The 24,107-nt window shown below is 35.1% G+C and overlaps 1 protein-coding gene across 2 annotated transcripts in view; it reads left to right on the top strand.

The window, feature by feature from the left end:
- Positions 1-24,107, top strand: part of TINAG (tubulointerstitial nephritis antigen) — a 67,137-nt gene that overhangs the window by 16,585 nt on the left and 26,445 nt on the right. For both annotated transcript variants that reach the window (XM_035319926.1, XM_035319925.1), the window contains exons 6-9: positions 1,217-1,367; positions 9,956-10,136; positions 10,583-10,628; positions 14,820-14,925. In XM_035319926.1, coding sequence (XP_035175817.1) covers positions 1,217-1,367; positions 9,956-10,136; positions 10,583-10,628; positions 14,820-14,925 — 484 coding nt within the window. The remainder of the gene's footprint in view (positions 1-1,216; positions 1,368-9,955; positions 10,137-10,582; positions 10,629-14,819; positions 14,926-24,107) is intronic.

Here is a 24,107-nt window from a genome sequence, read left to right as displayed (position 1 = left end):
CTGTGTTGTATGATTTTTTTTGATGACAGAAAGTAGCAAATGAATTGACTAGTAAAGTTTATCATAAATGGTGGAGTAACTTTAAACAAATCTGCATTCTTTGCTTACACAACTGCATGCTTGACTTGAATGCTTAAAATGGAAGGCATCATTTTATACATATACTTTAATATCTGCATTTGCCATTGCCAAATCCTTGCTATTCAAGTACATTAGGTGCAATCTCTTTGATGATTTTATGAGAAGAAAACCCTGAAATTGGTCAGATATTTGTGAAAAAAATTATTTTCAAGGTTTATATATATAAATATGTCAGTAATAAAATCATGTGTTACAACCTTTGGTTTTATGAAAAATGGGCATGAATATTTGTTTCATTTTTCCCAAATAAAATATACTGATCAGTTATGTTCATTTATCTCATGCTGCAATAAATCTCAGTACCTATTAAGATATCTAAAGATAGAGAAAAAAAATTAAATCCTTATTATGTGATCTGGCCAGTGGGTCCTCATGGGTGAAGGTTTCTTCTTTAAATCACAACATTACAAAGAAGTCATTTGATTTCATTTACAATTTAGTTAATTAATTTGCTATTTGATTTCATTTACAATTTAGTTAATCTGCCTGTGAATAAATATGCAAGTACTTAGAATCATGACTACTTGATCTAGTTCAGACATCTAAGGTGACTATCCCAGAAGCAGTTTTGTGTGAATCCCATATTTATACATTAATATGAGCAATTCCAAATATTCTTTCAAATAAAACCACTACACATTTACAGTCTTGAATAGTCCTAAAGGAAGAAAAGGTAAAAAAGAAAGAAGAGAGATTTGGAAATTCAGCTTAAGAGATGTGGGGAATATTTGTATTTTGCTGAAGATAGATGAATATGAATGTAGATGAATATTCATGTACAGACATAGAGATTACCAGACTATATTATCTAAAGGTCTCATCTGATATTTATATTTAAGTTTTGATGATATTTGGTAATTCCATGGATTTATAAAATTTCAGTGAAGTTGCTCATGGTGCTTTGCAGTTTCACATCCCTCTTAAGATTCTGACAGGCAATATCCAAATTCTTTTGCAAAAATATCTACAGACAGAAAATACTTATGCTATAATTTCAGTCACTCTTTCACAATAACTAGTAAAAAGCAGAGAGTAATTATTTGTTTCTAATAACACAAAATTTCTTTCAAAATAGGTGTTGCAGCAGATAGAATAGCAATTCATTCTGATGGTCAGATCACAGACAACCTTTCTGTTCAGAACTTGATTTCTTGTGATACCAAGAATCAGCATGGATGTAATGGTGGAAGTATTGATGGTGCTTGGAGATATCTGAAAACACATGGGTAAATATTTTATCTGTTTAGTTTATCTTAACTTGAACTTAATTTACTTATTTTACATGTAATTTTTACACTTAATTTACATGTGCGATAATGGTGATTTCTGACCTTTCAAGATAGAAACATTTAGCTCTGTCTTAGGTCAGATTACCTGTATCACCTCATCAGGACAATCATTTTCTCTAGTTTATACCTTCTTTAAAACACCTTGTTGAAGCCCAAGAGCTATGAATCATTCCCAAAGAGATAAATGAAGACTATTTTGAATGAGAAAGATAGGAGCTCTTACTGAGAAAACTCTAAAACTACCCATCTCCTCTTCAAGGCTCATTATATTTGGATGTTGTCATTAGTTATAATACTATGGAGAAAAAAATGTAACTTCTCTAACAGCAAGAAAAGCAAGAAAAGTTTTTTTTTATGTCTAGGAAAACACCATTAATGCACTCAAAACTTCTACAGTTATAGAGTTACAGGCTTTTCAGGTTAAACGACCTTGAGAAAGCAACCAGTTGCATAAGACAATATTTTGAATATTTAAAAGCTTCAGATGTTGTCTTTATATAAAGCAAATTGTAATCGTGCTATATCAAGATTGTTCCAGAATGTAACACCATAGCAAGGACTGTTCTTGAATCTTTCTTTCTTCAAGTTGGACTCAGCAAAATTAATAACCCTTAAACTCTACATGAACAGTTAGAAGCTTTTTGAAGTGACATGTAACAATTTATAGAACTGACATGTAACGATTTACAGAATGACTTAGGTTGGAATGATCTTTTGGAGGTCACCTAGTCCACTGTCCTGCTCCTGACTAGCTCTGAAATTAGATTAGGTTGCACAGGGCCATGGCCTCTGTCATGTCTTGAGTATCTCCAAGGATGGGGGTTCCACAGCCTTTCCTGCAATGTGTCTCTGTGTTTGATCATTCTTGTAGTAAAGAACTTTCTTCTTTTATATAATTTGCATCTTTTTTTAGTAAAACTTTTCATCAGTGCCTTTCAGCTTTTCACTGTACCTCGAGTCTTGTTCTGTCTCTTCTGTGGCCTCTCCTTACATAGTTGAAGACAATACTTAGAATACATTTTATCCTTCTCTTCTCCAGCCTGAACAAATTCAGCTCCCTCAGCCTCTCCTTGTATAACACACGCTTCAGCCCTTTAAGCACTTTTGTGGTCCTCCACTGGACTTGACCAGCTTGTCGATGTCTTTACTGGGAATGCCATAAAAGAACACAGTACTCTAGATGTAACCTTACAAGTAACAGTTTGAGGGGTATAACCACTTTTCACTATGTCTTGGCAATGCTCTTGCTTAGCAAGATCAAAATCAGTATTGTTTGTCCACCTTTATCAAGAGGGCCCACTGCTGACCTAGGTTCAGCTTATTGCCCATCAAGACTCCAGGTACTTTCCTGTAAAACTGCTTTCTATTGTGGTGGTGCCCTGCCTGTACTGCTGCATGGGCAGTTCTGGCTCAGTGGTAGGATGTGGTTTCAGTCTTTGCTGAACCTTATAAAGTTTCTGTCAGCTCATTTCTCCAAACTGTCAGTGTCCCTGTGAATGGCAGCCCTGCCCTACTTTCCAGCATACTGACCACTCACCACTAATTTGGCATCCTCCACAAGTTTACTGAGCATTCATTATGTCCCACTCTTAAGGCTTTTAATATAAATGATACAATGTTGACTCCTGAGGAATGTCACTAGTAAAGAGCAACCAGTCACTTTAACAGCTAACCTTTTATCATGGCAGCCCAGTTCACTTATTGACCTTGTAAGCAACTCTTCCACTCCTTCTCTCTCCAGTTCAGCTAGAAAACACTGAAAAGGTTGCTAAAGTCAAGGTAAATTACATAATCTGTTTTTCTTATTCTCCATGGAGCTAGCAATTTCATCTCACCATCTCGTCATGGTGAGGCATGATTTGCTCTGGTAAGTCTGTGCTGTCTGTTCCCAGTCAAGTCCTTGACCTTCTTGTGCCTAGAAATGGCTTCTAGGAGGATTTACAATAACCACATGTTATTGGTAACCACTCTATAATTAAATTCAGCTGTTTCTCACATTGTAAAAGTTATTTTTAGTGCTTCCTGTTCCATACCATAATCTACTTCCCCTCACTTTCATACACTCTCACCCTTTATTCTTTCTTTGATGTAGCTCATGCCTGTAGATAGAGAAATCTCAGGTCTGTTGTCTGTCAACTTTTAATTTTAGTTTAAAAACAAACAAACCATGAAGAGATCAGGAAAAGGTCAGACGAACTGCATCAGACGTCATAGTTGTCATGGCAGCATGGGGATCCAGGTGAAGACCAAAGCACTGTTGTTCACACAGGCACTAAGAATACAAAGTGATCATTCTGCTTGTCTTCAAATGCATTAAACAGGTGAACAATTTTTGATCTGACAAAGATCTCAGGGCTTCAACATCAAACTGGTTTTGACTAGTTTTGAGTGGCAGGCCCTCTAGGTAAGCGATTACAGTGGGAAGTAATGGATTCCACCCTGTTAAAGGCCTCTCAGCATCTCATTTATGAAGGAATGAAAGTTATAACTTTATATTTTAAGTAACTCTTTTCTATATCTAGAAGAGCAGGCTCCTTTTAATCTGTAGCTCATGTTCTTTACAGAGTAAGTATAACTCTTTCTCAATGAACTGTTTGCTTGCCTACCATGTTAAGGATGCACAAGATTTGCTAGTGTAGATAAGATAAAAGATTCATTTTAATCAGTATTGATCTCCACAACAGTTGGAGATAGCTATCTCCAAATCTATATTCTCCAACTCTATATCTCCAACTCTATATTCTATAGGGAAAGTCCTAAATAATGCAGGAATCCTGCAGCCTCCTGGGTTTCTGCTTCCCCTGACTGTTATCCCTGTATGGACATAACCACCATGAATCCATAATAATAAGATTCTTCCTATACCAAAACACTCTATATTTTTTCACCTGAAGAAGTGTGATTAGTGACACAAAGCACTCTTCAGAGGCAGCTTAGGCATACCAGAGTTAATTTATTTCTATAAAGAAAGCCATCTATCTATCTGCTATCTATCCAGCCGTATCTATACTCCAGATTTCAAAGTATGTGCATTATTGCTCATTCACTTGAGACATCAGACGTGAAGCTCATTCACCTGATTCACCAGTCTTGCAGCTGACTGTCTGAGCAAACAGTTTGACATTTTGCAGGGCAGTTGTGGTGAGAACCATAAAGAACCTTTGAAGGCTATCTAGAGCTCTAAGAAATTTCTGCAGTCCAAGATCATCTTAGCCAATCATTCAGCTTTCTCATCCCTGTGGAGCCAGCTCCTAAACATATAGCTTTGTTGCTCCCTTACAGAAATTTGCCTGCCTCCCATGCTTACCCCCAGTTTTCGCTTCACCATCAAAGTACCAAACATGAAAATATCTCCACTTACCTGTTTTTTTAAACAATATTTCTAAATCCTGATTTTTGTTGCTCAAGTTCAGACAATGAACTCCAACTGTTCTAGCCACAAATAAACACCTTAATGGAAAGATTGAAAGAGTGAGGAGACATACTGGAAGAGCACAAGAATGGTTATGCTGGGTCTAAGCAAGGGTCCTTCTAGTTTAATCTTCTGTCTCTGACAGTGGCCAAGAGCAAATGCTATCACATTTACCTGGAAAAACAAACAAACAAACAAAAAAAAACCAACACATTTTAATTCACTGAACCTGATGACTGAATCATTTTTATAGCTAAAACCCCACAACACTTTACTTTTGACTATGAAAAAAATGGAATTTTATGGGATAAATTCCAAAGTGTTTTTTGAATGAGCCCTGTTAAATGGTGCTTTTTTCCTCACACTTTCAGGTAACTTTGATTTTATGAGCCAGTATATTGCAATCTTTTTTTTTTTTTTTTTTTTTTTTTTTTTTTTTCCATTATCTCCATAGCTTACAATAGGCAGAAAGCATTGATTTTCTGTGTGGGCTTGTAAATTTTCACAGCAGGTGTTCAATGTTGTTTTAAAGCTTCTGGTTTTCTGATTTCTGAAGTGTGCTTATCTCAAGTTTTTGATAGATTTTCAGGAAAATATAGTGCTGGCCTAAATTATTGCCAGTGAAATCAAAGGAAGACTTCCATAAAGTTCAATGAGGAGAGCTTTTAGAAAGGCTGAGCACCCAGTTAGCATTGAAATCTGTTGTTAGAGGAGCTGAGTCACTGTCTAACTCTCTCCCTCTCTGTCTTCTACCATTAATTAAATAATAAATCTAATTATTCATAATTTTAAACATCTCAATTACAAGGCATATTTTCAGAGGAATCAAATTGGTTTGGAAGCATTTTTATTTATTTATTTATTTATTTTTTAATCTGGTAGTGGAAATTAAAGCTTACAGTCTTTATGAATGAGAAATAAATATTTTACTTTCAGGAAGTAAATGGTTACACACTAGAATACAAATACTGCTTGTAATCAGGACCTGATCTGTTTCACAGTTTGGGCTCTTAGTGGTTGCAGGGTTTGAAAGGGATGTAATTAGGTTTGGCCAACTTGCTATTAACATAATATAATATTTTAAACTATATCCTAATTTCTCAATTCAGATATAGATGCAATAAAAAATGAAATATTTTGATAAAGCTAAACACATAAACATGAATTCACCAAGAATGTATGAGAACACCACAGGCTTATGCTGCTTCTCCACAGATGTTGCTTGGTCCTAGTACTAGTATTTATATATATGCTTATGTATATGTGCACTTAAACCCATTAACATTTGTTTCTGTTTTTCTTCTATGACTCTTATGGCAAGGACTTCTCTGATCTACTTCCCTTAAAGGCTTTTAGTGTTTAATGTTGTACTGATGTTTCAGGATGTACAAACGATGTTCTGGCAAGGAATTAAAGGCAATCTTTATGTTAAATTATGTCAGTCATGATGGCAAAAACTATAGTTAGTGAAAGAATTCAAAAGTAACTGCTATTTCAGAATGAGTTGTCAAGTCTGGATTACTACACAGATCCAGAATGACAGTTAATCATTTGCTGCACTTATGTTACCATAAATGTAAGACCCATCCATGCAGAATCTGTGGCAACTCCAATGGGGCAATCAGACTGAAAGAAGGGGGAAAAAGATCCCCATCTCATGAATGCACTTGTCCCCTGTTCTTTTCTATGGTGTTTCTAAGCACACCTGAGGACAGGTGTCCTCCTTTTCCTTACACTTGGATGCAGTCGCTTACTTCTGCTCTGCTTATGATGGATTGTGCTCTAAGGGCTGTATTTACCCACCTTACGTGCTTTGCAGGCCTGACTGCACTCAGCAGCAATGCTGTATTTCTCTTGGAATGCTATGATCAGTGGTTACTAGAGTAATTACATATATAGATACATTATATAAACATTATAAATATATATATATGAAAACATACACATATATATAAAACAAAGTGTTATTTCTACACAGTGAAAGAAATAAAGTATAATACATTTTAAAACAAACAATAATGTCCTACGTACATGTGGCCTAAATACTTATAATTCCCCAGTTAAAATCTTCAGCCATTTCAGAAGGAATTAAAAGGACTTCCCAGTAAGTAGATTGAAGACCTAAACAGTAACAGCCTGACTGCCCTTAGATGGATAGTACCTTTTTTTGTAGGCAGAGTTACTGCTTTCTGCAGATCCTGAGTGTGTTGGTCTAGTTTGGGAAGAAACAATTTGCTAAGCAAAAAGACACTCCACAGGGTCAATTGCTCTGTAACCAAAGACTTAATGGGAAAATGCCAAAGTATCTGAAGCATTAGTGTGCTCATCTTCTAAAATTCCTAATGACTAAGTAAACACAGGCAAATATAACTATGCCTCAAACTGCACGGAAATGCAGCTTATTATTTTTCAGATTAAGTAAGTTCAGTATAATTGTTGAGCTACTAAAATACATATCCTTTTCATAGGACTACACATTTCAAAATATTCTGCTTCAGTGAGCTACTTTATACTGTTCCTTAGAAGAGCCCTTCTGATATGCTTCCACAGCAACATCATAGAAGTGTGTATATATTTTTAGAAACATATACTGCTATAATGTAGAAAAACAAAAGGTCCCAAAATCTCATTTAAAAATATATTTAAAAATGGTAGATTCTGGGTGCTTTTACTTAAATGTTTCATATTTATAGTAAGTGTATTTTAAATATATGCTTTATTTGCTTCACTTTATTCAAGTAAAAAAGATGTTCAGTTAAACAGTCAAAATGGCTGAATATATCAGGATAAGCTACTTGAAAGAACTAAATTTACTGTATGAAGAAGCAGTTCATTATAATTAAGGTTTTGATGTATTGCCAAGGTAAAGAATTTAAACCTCTCCTTACCTCTCCATGAAACTACTCCTTATTTTCATTACCAGTCTCCATTCTTGGATGCAATGAGGGTTCTTAACCCATTCTTCAAAGCTCCTTTGATTTAGCACTTTAGAGATTTTCACATCCAAAATTAGCATGGGTTTAAACCTCAGGTGATTTATTGTAGCTCTTCCACCATCATTCCTCTGACAGCATCAGTGTTAAATACCTTTGAGTCTTTGAAGCCTGCAGCTAGAGAAGTATCATCCAGAGGATTTTTTTTTTTCAGTTCAAAGATTTGTCTTTGATTAAGTTAGAAGTATAAATTAATTTCACAGATTTTCTATCAAACGTTTCCTCCAAGATTCTTGCAATAAATGGATATTTGTGATTTTGAAATCTTCATAACAATAGAAACTGTACAATCATTACTGGACTTAATATTTTAAAAACATAATCTTTCTAGAATATACAAGTTTATTTAAAACTGTTACAAATGACTCATTTTCTATAACAAAACTCTAAAACCTTGAAATCAAAACCATTAATGCAGATTTATAATGGGTGATATGAAAAAAACTGTTGTATGTGTGAGCAAAACCTCTCTCAGCATTTGGAAAAGGATTTGATGTAGATACATTTCTAAGAAGTAGATAGGATGTGTTCAGGAGCTGCAGAGAGCAGACACATACTGCTGTTATATCATGGCACGGTATCTCATTTCCGTTTCCTCAAGAGGGTCCAGCTGTCAATAATCAGAAACCTACAGAGGAAGCCCTGTGGCCTGATCCTCCCAGGATAGTTACTGACCTTTTCTGAACACTGGATGCCACATGCTTACCAGCCATTTAAGCTTACCTTGGCAACCTGATCTAGTGGGTAGCATCCCTGCCCATGGAGAGGGGTTGAAGTTAGATGATCTTTAAAGTCCCTTCCAAGCCAAGTCATTCTCTGATTCTATGGTTTATGATTCTATAGCTATTTGTCCTTTTGGTTTGTGTTCACTTCCAGGCACAAGCCTATACTTTTCTGCTTCCTTGAATTTCTCTATCTCGAATTATACTTTCTGACTTCAACCTGAGTTTACCCCTGTCAACAATGTGATGGGAAAATGATGATTACAGATGAAGCAACCTTACTTAACCATACTGACATTGGCTTTATAAGCATAAAACATTACTACAAAATAGTAAAATTATAAAACTGCAAAAAGTCCCACCGCTCTGATACCTACTAAGTTTCACACTTTCTCTGTCGTTTTTCAGTGCTTCAACCTGGGCAAATTCCCTTCTGTCGGCATCACTCCAGAGAATTGTATTTTTTCCCATGAATTAAGATAAGGCAACCCAGTTAACAACCCATAATCAAATGCTTTTTCTAATACTTGTCTGCTGTCACATAGTTCGTTAAGTTACTTAAGTTCAGTACTTACCACCTTTCTCAGGTCATGTTGTCACTTGTACTTATCCCCCATGTCTTTCAGGTAGTAAAGTTCCCTTTTAAGGAGGTGCACTCACTCCAGAGGTTTGTTGTTTCTAGTAATTAAGCTATTAGTATTAACCACTAAGCATTGTACCTTTCTTTGGAATAACCAAAAAATTTACTCATTTGCCAACAGACCAGTTTTTTACCCAAACCTTTAAAAATTTAATATAGGATTTTTTATGTCAACAAAAGTTCACAAGAAAATATGAACTAATATTCTCCTTTCAAATATTCTTATTTGAAAATATAAGTTCTAAGACTTTTTAGCTGAAAGAAACAAAAGGACCTGCAAAAGAACCTGCAGCTTCTCAGCAAAATTCCTGTAGAAAATGTAGATAAAACTAGAAAATGATACATTTCTCTTAAATGTTTTCTGCTGCAAATATGCACATTTCACAAGCCACTTTTGACAAATTAATACTGTTGAAAACGTTGGTAATTTATTGATCTATTCAGTGTTAGCCTTCATGCATTCTTAACGAAGTGAATGTGCTAGGTGACAAAGGGCAGTGCTGACACATTTTCTATCCTACCTCTATTTAGAGAAGGGTGGGGAGAGAACTACTGCAACTGAAACTTGATCATAAGCATCATATATACAAAATGAAGCAAACACCTTCTTGTTGAAGCTGCCAGACATATTCATATGTTTGAAGAATGATTCTATCTGTGAACTTACAGTGGCAAAATAATTAAAAACTTGAAATAAAACAAGTTTAAAAATACTCTTATCAACTTTTTAATTTTATATTATTTTTTAAACTGAACAGGGTTGTATCTTATGCTTGTTATCCATCATTTTGGAAGCATCACTTGGATCAACCAGGTGAAAATCACTGTTATGTGTCAAGTGAATATGGACAAAACTATACTAATGGACCATGCCCCAATGATTTAGAAGACTCCAATCGGCTATACCGCTGTGGCTCTCACTACAGGGTCTCCTCAAAAGTAAGTTCATGCCGTGCACTCATCCTGTCATTTCTGTTTTCTCCTTTGGGAAAAAAAATATCTGGTATGTGGAAATATGTCTGTTTTACTTGAAGAGTTATAGAGTGAGTTTTCATTTTTATTGCCTTTGTCTTTTCAGAATTGGTTCAAATTTCCTACATTTTTTTGTTTTATGTTATCTCTTCAAAGAGATGTTGCTTTCCTATTCCTATAGGAATTAGATAATAAATTATGGAGCTGGAACTGTGTATTAGTGATTCTTAAACATGTTTCTGAAGGTTTTGCTCATTTGGTAAACCAAATATTCTGTAGCAAAAATACAAGTACAATAACATATTTTTTATGTATCTATATACATATGTATAAAATGATAAATTGGTACGTGTTTTTTAAGTAATTTAACAGAATGAATTTTCTTCCCTCTGCTGCTGCTTCCCTCCCCTCAGGAAACCGACATAATGGAAGAAATCATGGACAAAGGACCAGTGCAAGGTATGGTAAGTTTGAAATATGTTAATATTGCTATTGAAATAATCAGTGTACGATGATATTTTATCAAAGTATTAGAAATCATGTTACATTCCACAGTGAATAAAAGAGGCATATGCACAGACTCCAGCATTTATGTAACTTCTGGTGTATAAGGAGCCCTCCTGCAATAAAGGACTCAGGTCCTAGTGAAATAAAAAGACTTCAGCAGGGAGTGAGGGGAGGGAGAAGAGTTAGTTGTTTAGCTTGATTGGTTGCAGCCATGGATGATGCTGACATCATCTGGGGATCTGTAAAGGGCATTGTGCAAGATGGATGACCAGTGCAAAATCAGGGGACTTCTCCATTTTTACTGACCTCAAATATATAATGAATTTTCATAGCCTCCAATTCATTATTGAAATCTTCATTATTAGATATAATTCATTTCAGTGCATCATGGTGTTGAAGTTGCTTCTTAAAGCTTGTTAGGTGGGCAGCTGCAATCTGAAGCTCAGCCTTAACAAGATGAATAATATTCGTCTATGTTCTGCCCAACTTTGTTTACTAAAGGGAAATATTCTTTCCCATGCTGCATTTGGTGAACACGGTATTTCCATTGATTTTAAGAACATGCAAAAAGTGGGATCCTGAAGATAAGATTTCAGATCTCACTAATATTACATTCCTAAAATATGTACACACAGTGTGCTAAATTAATCTGTCCATACTAAATATTCCACATAAAGTAATCTACATTCAGCCATTTGATACGTTAAACCACTCAACAATTCATATGATTTTGGTATGTCAATGATTTTTTAGAGAAAGTGTCTGTATGAGGTAAAGCTAATGTTGTATGTGGAAAATTAGATCTAAAGTAGAACATATGTCTGAGAGTATCTATTGCTGAGTGAAATTATTTTCCATATTTTCTTTTTGCTGTAATGAGAATCTTAACTGAGTCACAGTTATGATCTGGTAATTTGTCACTTTTTTTTTTTTTCCTTTTTTTTTTTTTTTTTTTTTTTTCCCCCTCAAAGCACCCTGCAAGTGTTCTTCAACTCCTGAAAATGATTTTCCATTTTTCCTTCACCTGTCATTCTTCAAGAATTTACAAAGTGCTTATGGCTAACCTTATCTAATGTAATAAGTAATATTTAATAGCTGGAAAACATTTAAGAATCTTTCAAGATAATGACATAGAAAGTGATCTTTTTGATGATGAATATACTTGGATTTTTGTGCATATTTAACATTAAGAATAATATTTATATTTTCAACCAGTATGAAACAGTAGACATAGAAAGGTAATTAAAAATTTTCTAATGCAGCTTTCAAGTTTGAATGACAATTTATCTCATCAAACATAATTATTTTATTTGATGATGTGATCCAGGAACTGAGTGAGTAGCAGTTTCAGGCACAAATGATGAAAACGTTTTTTTAAAAAAATCAGTATTCAAATAAACGCAGTGAAGATTATTAATTCTTTGAAAACTTTCAAATGGGCATTTAAATACTACCCACAACATTCTTTAATGGAAATGCTCTGAATAGTTACAGTGCTGACATAGGACAACATTCTCTTCTGTCACATTAGTCAGTTTCAACCAGAAGAAAAGTGAACACATTGTTGGTAATACATAAATTTTTCAACCCTAACAAGGATTGAAAACTTGTATTTTCAGCTATCGTGATTTTGGAAATAAAGGAGTATCTGATTTGCCGCCACAATAAAAAGATCTGGAGAAAGCACTAAGCTACATTAATGATTAATGTACAGTGTTCTCCCCGGCCGCCGCCCCCCCCCCCCCCCCCCCCCGCCTTTTATTTTTTTCTTCTGGTAGCAACCAATTTTTTGGGTTTGTATCTTCATGTGTCTAAAACACATGGATTCTAATTTAAGAATTTTGTGCAGAGGTATCAATAGTAGAACAAATCTTATAATCTGCTATATTTATGCATGGACCTGACAGCTCAGCATGACAGGTAGTTCATGCATAAGGTACAGTAAGATATTAAAAATTTCTGCCTCTTCTGATTCATTAATAATTAATCCATTCATTTTGGAAAATGAAAAATATCTTTGATGTGGGAAAGTACACTGCTGGTTGGTGTAGTGTAATCTTCTCATCCCATCCAAGTCACAGTCCAGATTAGAACATTGTCACTGAGTAAATAGAAAGCATCTCAGTGGTTGATTTTGAGTTATCATCTGTTTACTCTACACTTCATGTACCTAGTTCCTGATTAATTTGCAGGGTATGCATATATGTACAGATAAGTATATATACATATACACAAGAATGTATACAACTAAACACATGTCTGCACACACACACCATATGTGTAGATTTAATACACAGTCAGCTGAAATTCTTTCATGTAGACTAAATTATTATGGAAACACATTTCAGAAATTTCTATTTCATTTCAGTGAAAGTAATTTAGGTATGATGTTTCTTCAAAGCGCCAAGAACATGCTTTTGATTTAGAGGTACTCTACAGAGTAAGTTGTTTCCTGAAATTGAACATATAGACCTTGATATAGTGGTACAGGAACATCCAGAGGAGTTAAACTCCTAGATCTGTACACTAGTGAGCAGAGGGCAGAGGGAAGGGGTAAACCTTTACAGAAAACTCTAGTGGAGTCCTGTCTTGGCAACTAGAAAGCAAGAGTAAAGTTTGTGCTATTTTCCCCTTGGTCTGTTGCTGTCAGTGTCTGTGAACTCTGGTTCTGCAGACAGCTCTGGCAGAAACTTCAGTATTAAGTCAATTATTTTTTTATTTATTCTTATGTAATTGATATAATTCTCCCCAACACTTGCCACTTACCATCATGGTTTCTAATTCACTGTGTTGCTATCTGCATACATTTTGGATGTGAATTAACTAGCAATTAATATTTTCATCCAAGTTTCATGGGTTTGTCATATTTGAGCAGCTCTTTGGCTTCCCATCTTCTTCCCCCCTAAAATTTGTGAACGTATTTTTTTTTCAGCCAATTTAATAGAGGCCAAGAGGTCATAAAGACAGTTAATTTCCTTCAGGTTTATGACAATATTCAGGCAGGGGAAAGTAATTTGAAAACATTCCAGATGAAAAAACTGCAGCATGAGCTCAACTTACTGGGTGATTCAGATCTACACCAGACACGTATGTTATAAATGCTCCAACCACATTAAAATCATCAATGAAACTAGTACTTTATTGAACTCCCAAGGTGCAAGACTTTAGAAAACAGGGTTTCTTTAATTCTCATGTTCAAAGCTGTGTGACAGTCTGTGTGTTAAAATCATAAACTAAATGGAGGCTGGATTTGATCTTGTGTTTATGCTTCTGATTAGGTAATGTAAGTCTGGAAAATATTTTCTTGTCTCTGGATCTTGTAACCCACCAAGTAACAAAACAAATGGTACTAAGGTGGCAGAACAAACTGGGAAAGAAGTCAAATATTTTCCTTAAAAATCAAATAACTGATATTCCTCTGACATAATGAATAGTTATCAAATGCAAATTGTAATATTCATTCTCTTGCACAAAATTTCCAGTTCATCAACTCTTTGGCTTTATGTTGTTATTGACACACAGTTTTTTTGCTCCACTTTTTTGCAATACTTTCTGCTGAAAGTCAGCATGAGTATTAGGTATAGAAAATCAATTTTTTCCATAAGGATATTCCAGTGTACTTAATGAACTCTATATGAGGTTCAGAAAAATCCATATAAATCAACACTTTGACATTTCACAGGATATTGTATACATGGATAAACATCGACTGTTAAATATTTTTCTTGACTACACAGATGCTTGTCAGAACTGAGGAATTTATGCATGAACCTTGAGGAGATTTGTCTTATTGGACTGGATTCGAATGGAATTGACAAAACTTGTGTAAGCCTACAAGAGGAAATATTTCTTCTTACTGTATTGGAAAAAGCCCATGATAGGGAGTTCCCATGACAGGGAAAGCCAAGTAATTTAAAAAGAGACCTTTGAGAGACAGGTGCTGCAATATTTTGTCTAATTTACTTGCAGGAGGAAACTTCTGAGCAATTAGTAATTACTTTAATTACAAAGAATTACAAAGTACATTTATACAGTCTAACACACACACACACACACAAATCTCACTGATAAAATCCAAGGAGCAAACTACAGTACAAGCAATATTTACTGACTGTGCTATTTTTCCTATTGTTTTTCTTTTAGCTATAATGAAAGTGTATGAAGATTTTTTCCTTTACAAAGAAGGGATCTACAGACACTCCTACAAAGCAGGTTCCAAATGGAAAACACATTCAGTCAAACTCCTTGGGTGAGTAAAACATATTGTTTTACCCTTTTCTCTGCTAGTCATGAACTTAGTAAAATGTTATTTCCCAGTTTGGAACCCAATGGCTTCATTGTCAGAGGTGTAACACTTACCTTCCAACGTAATATTATTGTTGCTTCATTTTTCAATATCTGAGAATTTTAGAAATCGTTGGAAAGCACGATAGACCTATGATTTTTTAATCCACTCCAACACTTACTCTAAGACTTCAAATGCAGTGGTTTATAGAATAAAATATTTTGGTGAGTGCTCACATATCTTCCATGTACACAGCAAGTTAAGAACAAAACGGAAATGATTAAACTGAAGCATGTCACCAAGCAGAATGCAAAGTGAAAGATAAAAATTGCCAGTGGCTTCCTAAGTAACAAGCACAGGTATGCTTACACAGCAGTCTGGGCTTTCATACCCACACAGAAATAAGCTTCTGCAGGGGTGTTGGTTATTTTATCTGGGATGCACAAGAAATACACACCTAGGTCTGAAACTGCTGCAGAAGAATATGAATAATACACCAGTGGATCTTCCCTCAAATGTAGAATAGTGCCACTATATTGAGATGACAAGTATCTAACAATGTGCATGCACTTGAATTACAGAATACACCTCAGGCCTCTTTTCTCTGACATGGAGGGAATATGCAAGGATGCACTTATTAAATCACTGAGTGAATAGTTACACAGACAAATGACTAGAGATAAGCCTCAAACAAATATTCTGTAGGTGATCTAGAACATCAAATAAATAATTATTCAGGCCTGTGCTAGGAGGATTGCTGAGACTATCTTCAACATGTAGTTCAAGAAAATAATGTAGTGAAATAAATTGCATTTTGTACATGTGATCTTAGTGAATATACCTTTGCAAAAGACAAGAAATTGCTTATGGTTGTGGAAAATGCTGGCTAGGAATGCTAGTGACACAGCAGCAGAGAGAAGCAGCAGGCTTATACATGACCAGCCTTGAGCCTATACAGTTGCAAAAATTATTGACTCAGACTAATAGAGGAAAAGCTCCTGAAGTGAATGTTATGAAACAAGGAAAGTGAGAAATTGGCATGGACTATGGAACAGAGGACTGCATTAGGAAAAGTTTAAAAATGATTTAAAAATGAGAGCCTGTATATGTTGGTTTATGTATATGTATTTAAGTTATATCTGAAAGATAAAGAAAAATTAATAAAATTAAACTATAAAATTTACACTACAGCTTGAATACCTCAGTTCAAGGATGAGCTGCTATGGAACTGTGGGTGTAGATTCTGGGAGTCCTACGCTTGGTGAAAATGTAGGGTTGTAACAACTTTTCCTCAGAGGAATATATGCTGAGCAATTTACAGAGGGGAGTGATTAGACAGTGATTAGACAACACTGGCACAAGGGGAAAATATGATGGCTGAGAAGGGAGAAAGAGGGCTGTTAATGTGCTGAAGTGGTTGTTGATTTAAATGGGAACTGATAGACTGTGCATGGCAAAGATAACCCTTAGGTAAGGAGCCATTTATGAGCAAAAAAATGAAAGTCTTGACTTAGACCAGCAGCTGCCTAGAGAGGATCATGTTGACTGGTTGGTGCAAAACACTGAGTAGGAGGAAAGGCAAGTGGTCTAATATGCCGAAGGACACAAGCAAGAAAGTGAAGGAAAAAGAAGAAAAGTGAAAGTAAAGAAACCTCAGGCTGTTAGGAAGTCAATATGTTGGAAATACATTTACTTACTTATTTTCACTGAAAATTGCTGAAGTATCCAATGGATCCAACAATATAAAGAATTTACTCATCCTGTTTTCTAATGTGTAAGTGTTCTGACTGCTGAGATGATGCCACATAAATATTTTCAGAAGTGTTTAACTGTAAAATTGGATCCAGGTTTGACAAGTTGGAGGCTGTTAGATCCCAAGACCAGGTGTGCTTAAATTTCTACCAATGATAAATCCAGTGATAAAATGTGACTCTGCACTATGAAGTTTTGAAAAGCAGTTTTGAAAAGACTTACATGTCTTCAGGATAAAACTATAATTTTTTCATATCATTCAATAGTTTGAACTAATTTGAATTTAAAATATATGGCCCAGATATAAGCTCTTTGCCATTCATTGCTTGTTTGTTGTTGTTGTTGTTGTTTTGTTGTTGATTTTTTTTTTTTTTTTTGCAAAGGATAATGCAAACTCCTTGACTTAAATAAAAACTCATGAGAATCTCATTACAGTTGGACATGAAACAAAAATATTGATGATGGTTTTCATTCTGCTTCACAGAAATGGTTTCAATATAGATAAAAAGGGGTAGACTTGATGATGTATGGTAAAAAAATGCGGCTTTGTACAGGCTTATATTTATTGTAATCTGATTTTTCATTTATAACTCCTTCTGTACAAGAGAGTCAATATTTGTAAAAGGCAGTTATAATAATGATTGACCATATTGAACTGATATTTGCAATATCTAAAAAATATTTTTGAAAATGCCATAAGCTGCTCATGCATTCAGCTACATGTAAGGTGTTATAAACACTTGTTATAAACACCAGTATTATAAAATGGAAATAAATTTTAGTGAAGTTTTCCAGAGATATTTTTAACAAAAACAGATTTCCACATATAAACTAACTGATCACTGGATCATAAGAATTGTGAATTCATTGACAGAATTCCATTGATGTGCAATTTGAAGTTGTTAGCTATTTTCTATGATTTTAAGGCTTCTATTTCTTAAAATCAGCTCTGATAGAATGATGAATCTTTCTCCAGTAAGGCAGTGTGTGACCTTAGACTCAAGGAGAGAATAGGAAAACAACTGCATGGAAGCATGAGAGCAAAATATGGAGCAGCCAGGTGGAGGCAGTTGAAGGTAGCAGATGGTTTGGGTTAGAACACGGTCTCTGTGGACAGTAAAACAGGGCTTTCAGCAGTCAGGAGGAAGGACTGGCCTGCTGACATTTCGAGAGAGTAGGATCTCTCAAGCAGTTTCTCTGTCTTGTCTGCAGAGGCAGGGAAGTAAGCAGAAAAAGTGAATAATGGAGACTGGGATTCATAAGAGCTAAGTTTTGATGTGTAAAATTCAGAAGCCATATCTCTGCTAGGCAGTTATAGTTCTCTTTATCATCCATGGCTGTTGATCTGCTTTTTCCTACCTATCTGTCTTTAAGTGAATCAAATTATTTTGTTGGATCTTATTTCTTTTTGTTGACTATAAAAGAACCCCTGAGGATAATGTCAGACTTGCAGAGCTAACATTAAAATGTCTAGGCTAGACTAGATGAGTCCCACTTGTAAAGGCATTATAAAGTAGCTTAAACAACAAACTAACTGACTGGTGCATTATATTTATAGTAAGATAGCATCTTCAAGCTGTCTTGCACATATATGTATATATGTTATGTATATATATGTATGTATATGTATATATGTTATATATGTTGTATATATATTGTATATATGTACACACCACACACAAGGATTTTTGTGTATATAGACATATATTTACAACTCAAATCACACCATAATGAGAACAAGATAAAGAAGCACAAAAAAACTACAAAGAACAAAAGGGAAAAAGGAAGACAAATTGGTTGAATCTAGCAATTTTCACATTTTCAGCTGCATTCATTTTAAGAATACTAATGACTGAAAAATGATGTGAAATTGTATACTTTATCCCAAGTATCATAAAAACAGACTAAGTTCCTATCAAAGAGGAACTTGGTTGCTGATTTACTTACCAGATCTAGACTTTTAAGTTTGAGTTGCCAAGCAAACATGTCAAGTCTATTCTATAGCAGATTCTTTATAAAACTAGTCCACCTTTCCTTCCACTCTTTTTTTTTTTTTTTTTTTTTTTTTTTTTCCTAGTTTTCTACTCCTCTCGCTTCCTCAGTTCCACTCAGGAAAAGATGACAGAAGAGAAAATGAATGTTTATAGGGATAAAAAAGAGTGAGAGTGAGGCAGGTTCGGATATGGTGTAAAAATGTCAAAGTCTACCATTATAGAGGAAATATGTTGATTTAAGTAGCTACGCCTCTAGATCAAGTATATCTTTTTTTTTTAAAAAAAGATAGGCATAACACAGTAAAGAACCTGTCACTAATTTTTGAAACCTGCTCAGACAAATTCTCCCTCGGCCTTAGTTCTCTGCATCTGTTCAGCATCAGGGCCAGGCTACAATATCTGATCTGTCCACACAAAGAACTGCATCTGCTGCTCCCCTGACGCTGAAAAATTCAGAAAGGCCTTAAAAAGGCCAAGTCTTTGGCTACAATCAAATCTATGAACTGTCACCTTAAAGACTGGAGCAAGAATAACTTTGTTAAAAGCCTTAGATACTGATTCATGAACAAGACGGATTTTCAGATATGTAGAAGATGCTCAGAATGACAAAGGACTTTCATAAGAGGACACCAAGAGATGTACATTAATAGGAAACAAATTTCCCTTCTATTTTTATCAGTGATTCACTGTAAGCTTTAAATTCAATGATGCACCAGACTAAATGGCATTGGAACAACTATGCCCTGAAAAAGCATGGGCTGAATTAATTGCTTCTTTACACAAGGAGGTACATTAATGGAGATAAAATTGACATGTGAAGCAAAAACCTGTGCTTTAGCATTGAGGGGCTAGTCACACAGAGCAAGAGCACTCTAACATTTAATACACAATTAAATGACTCATCTGTGCGAAGTCCAAAGGCTTAAAAGAGACGCCCATGACTACTGTTATTGATGCTCCAATTTTTGGCTTTACAGATATTGTTTTACTCTTAATTTTCCTCTTCATTTGTCCTTACTCCACCTCAGACTCTTAATAACAAAGAGGCATCATCTTAAACCACCAAAAGTCATAACCCAAATTATTTTCTTCCCAGCTAAAGAAACTTTGGAATGAGTTCCCTTTTTCTTTCATGAGAAATAAGTTAATTTTCTTTAATTTCTTTCTCTTTATTCCAGACAATCAATATCAGATACTACAGTTTAAAAAACTGAACAGCAACAGACAAAATTGTTTTACAGCAAAATAAATACATTACAAGATCACAGGGAAAGGATACACAATGTTTGGCAATTCATGCTGTTAAATCCATGAGACTGTTTCCTATATAATTTGTTATGACAGATTTGTGGGAATTATATAACTACTGGCTCACCGATGATTTCACTCGTTTCTCATGCTAAAATGTCCAGGCAAAACCATAGATTCAAATTCCAGTAGCCATTTTCTGAAAAATTTTGTCTGGCAGAGAACATTAGTCAGTGATTCTGACCTTAAAAATCAAAGATTAAGAAAAAAAAATTGTTCTCTAATTCAGTAGATTAAAATCCTAGTATTTAAGAAAGTACTGTGTTTTTGTGTACCTGCAGGTATACAAGAATAGGACATGAGCTACTATAATTATGTTTTTTTGTTTGTTTGTTTGTTTGATTGATTGTTTTTGGCCTGTTGTTATCATGACAATTATACCACCAGGTCCAGGGAAGTAGCGAGATGAAAAGTTTCAGAATGCAAGTGCTTGTTGCCTGCTCTCTTTTTATCTGTAGAAGAAGGTACTGTGACCCTCATATGAAAGCAGAACTTTTCTATTAATATAAACCAGGTCAAGATGAGAGGACTGAGTAGTCTTTGTATCATCTTCCTCAGTATATGTAGTCTGTGGGAAGACAGTCATTTTGTAAATATATATATATATATATATATATATATTTTGGCCAGTGTGGTGACACTAAAATAACATTGCCTACATAGAAAACACAGTATTAGGTGGACAAATGAGTCTGTTTTATTAGCATTGGCTGGGGTCAGCACTTAGGAGAGATGTGTCTTCAGGAGTTATCCCTCTCTCTTGATTGCAGAGTGGTTCTTTTCCTAATTCAAAGTCTCAGTTAGCATAAATTGAATGGGATGAATTTGGACTACACCAAGTCATAATTGATCACTAGCTACTTTGGTGGGGGATGGAAAGAGTCAGAAATATCTCATTAAACATATAACCGTATAAATCATGTGATTTATATTGTATTGGAAGTTATAAAAGGTTTTCTAGTTTACCATTTGACCTGAAGATCTCTGTGAATGTCGAAATGATGATACTTGAATTAAAAAAAAAAAAAGAGAATAAGGATAATTAAGAAAAAAGTAACAATATGAGTCTTTACTTATATTTCGTATGTAAATTTAAAAACAGAATACGTTTCCTGCATACTTTTTTTGAGTATGCTGTTTATAAAGACATATATCTGTGCTTCATCTTATTCAAAGAAATGTGACATGATCTTCAATCTGCACACACCCTTAAGAAAGCCAGGGAGAAGCCATGGCAAAAAGTAAAACAAACTAACAGCAACAGAGACAAATCTTGACATTATTCCTGCAAACTGGGAGTTTTGTCATTGACTTCAGTGAATCCAGAGTTCAACTGACAAATTGTATAACTTGGAAACTGCAACTGTGAATTAAAGCTGGTAGAAAAATAATTACAGAGTGATATAAAATATCATTTTACTGTTTGTGTATTTTTGATTGTAAGATGGGGACTGTAAGTATGTAAGAAGAATGTGTTCTAGATATAAGTTGTTGTATGGGAGAAATTATAAAGATGATGCAGATTCCTAGAGCATCTGTGTTCAGAAAACAGTTTAACTCCTAGGTTAATGCAAAACATTGACCTCCAAATCCACTGCATGACTCGTGAGCTTGAGATTTTAGCTCACATTTGTTTCATTTTCCTTCACTCTTATGGCCTTATTTCTTTTTAGTTAACATTTTCACTCTTAAGGATTCAATTAGTATATGTTTCAGAATGCTCTCCAGATCTCTTCACTCTATTTGCTGTTAACAGCATTTTACTTGACAAGCTGAATGTAAGCACACTAGGATCTAGTCTCTGTTCTCCTACAAAACTGACTACACCTCCATTTTAAAGCAAATGCTGATACCTCTTCTTGTTTTGTTAGGTTATACTTCTAGTTTTGTACTGTATTCAACGATATTTAACTATGAGCTGTTTCTTTTTCCCTGAAACTTACTTTATTCCTCCTGTACCTCATCAAGTTCATCTACATTGTACTAATGCAGACTCTTGAAAAAGAAACTAAAGAATGTTCAAACAATAGAAATTTCCAGCTTTGAATATCTCTCCATATTCTATTTTTTTTTTTTTAACTTCTCACATTGTTATGCAATCAGAGCCTACTTCTACTGTATTAATATAAAGGGAAAATTACTGCTGAAAAGGACAACCTCAGAATTGGACAAAAAATCAAAAAATTATGAAAATCCTTTTATGGAAGAATGCACGTGCTTATGCTTTTAGCTAAAGGAGTGAAAGAATTGTGTTTTCAAAGCCAGTTGGAATTGATTTCCCTTGAGAAGTACTTTGCCTATTTTTTTTTCTCCCGAAGGGGACTGAATACAGGTTGGTGAAATTATTTCTTTTTATTCAAGGTTATTTTCAGTTAAAGATTATGAATGTTTTGTTTGGCAAAACTAAGTACTACATTTCTAACAGAATAGATTTGTCACAGAAAATAAAGCTCAATTTTTATGTAATTTTCTATAACTAATAAGCAGACCTTCTCCTTAATGATTACTTAAAATTGTTTCTTGTTCTTCTTAATAAAAATGGAAATTCTCTAGAGGGTAATGTTGAAAGCTTTTCCAAAAAATACCAAAGGTTGGGACATCAGTGGTCTAAAGCTTTGTTAAAAATAAGCCTAATAGATTCCTTGTCTCTGTGAGTAATGAGGTCCAGCATTTGTTTGCATTTGAAATGTCATTCATTTAAAGTAAATATCAAGATGGAATAATCACAAGAGCAAGAGACAAAAAGTGCTCTTAGATTATTTTGGTCATTTTCCAGAAAATGTAATATTGTTTTCTATAGGATGTTGTCCAAGAATCTGTCAAGTCACTTTTAAAAGCCTCTGTCAGTTCCCTTTGGGAACTATTCCCCTGGGATTTAAATTACTTCATTATCAGGAGATTTTTCCTTGATGTTTTCTTTGCTTGATTTCTTCCCGCTCTTCTTCTATCTATAGACTAATATATGACATTGAATTCCCTCTTTCTCCTTGGACTTTGAGCCCTACACATATCTAGGTTGTTAATTATGGTATATGTATATTTATTTATTCTTTTCGCAATTCCTCATACAAATAGAATCATAGAAACATAGAATATCTTGAGTTAGATGCAACCCACAAGCATCATCGAGTCCAACTCCTGTCTCCACACAACAGAATGCCCCAAAATCTGACCATGTGCCTGAGAGCGTCCAAACACTCCTAGAACTCTCACAGTATCAGTGCCCTGCCTACTTCCCTTGGGAGCCTTCCCAGGTGCCCGACCACCCTCTGGGTGCAGAACCTTTCCCTAACCCCCAGCCTCACCCTCCCCTGTCCCAGCTCCATGCCATTCCCTCGGGTCCTGTCGCTGTCCCCAGAGAGCAGAGCTCAGCGCCTGCCCCTCCGCTCCCCTCGTGAGGGAGCTGCAGGCCGCCATGAGGCCTCCCCTCAGCCTGCTCTGCTCGGGGCTGAACAAACCAAGGGACCTCAGCTGCTCCTCATACATCTTGCCCTCGAGTCACTTGACCATCTTTGTTGACATCCTTTGGACACTCACTTTAATAATTTGAAGTCCTTTTTATACTGTGGTGCCCCAAAACTGCACACAGTACTCAAGTTGAGGGTGAACTAGTGCAGAGTAGTGGGGGAAACCTGTTACATTTACTCTTATTTATTCGCAGTAGTGTCTTCTCAGACTTAGTGTAGTGCTCCAGTCATACACTGTACAATTCTTCACTGAAAAGGTGCATGATCTTGCTTACATTTAATCCCAGCTTCTTACATTTTCTTTCTAATATTATTAACATACCTAAAGCAGACTCCACGCCTAATTTGCTGCTCACTATCACATCATTAGCATTTTCTCTCCAGCTTCCAAGGCCTTGGCTTCCCTGGAGATGTTGGAAATCTCTGATTATTCAGCTAGGTCAGAATGTCATTAGCAAGGAACATGTAGATAAGTGTACTTTGGGAAAAATTTGTAGTGAATATATTGGCAGGATCTCAGGAATAAGCTGTCAGAAAAAAGAACTGTAGAAGGAGGTATAATAGTGAATGTATTAGACAAATCATATCAGCTAACAACTCTGAAAAATGTCAATTTTTATTTTTT

Source organism: Oxyura jamaicensis, chromosome 3 (genome assembly GCF_011077185.1).
Source record: "Oxyura jamaicensis isolate SHBP4307 breed ruddy duck chromosome 3, BPBGC_Ojam_1.0, whole genome shotgun sequence".
Taxonomy (NCBI): Eukaryota; Metazoa; Chordata; class Aves; order Anseriformes; family Anatidae; genus Oxyura; species Oxyura jamaicensis.
The sequence above is the reverse complement of the archived record's forward strand: the minus strand, read 5'-3'. Positions and strand labels throughout refer to the sequence as shown.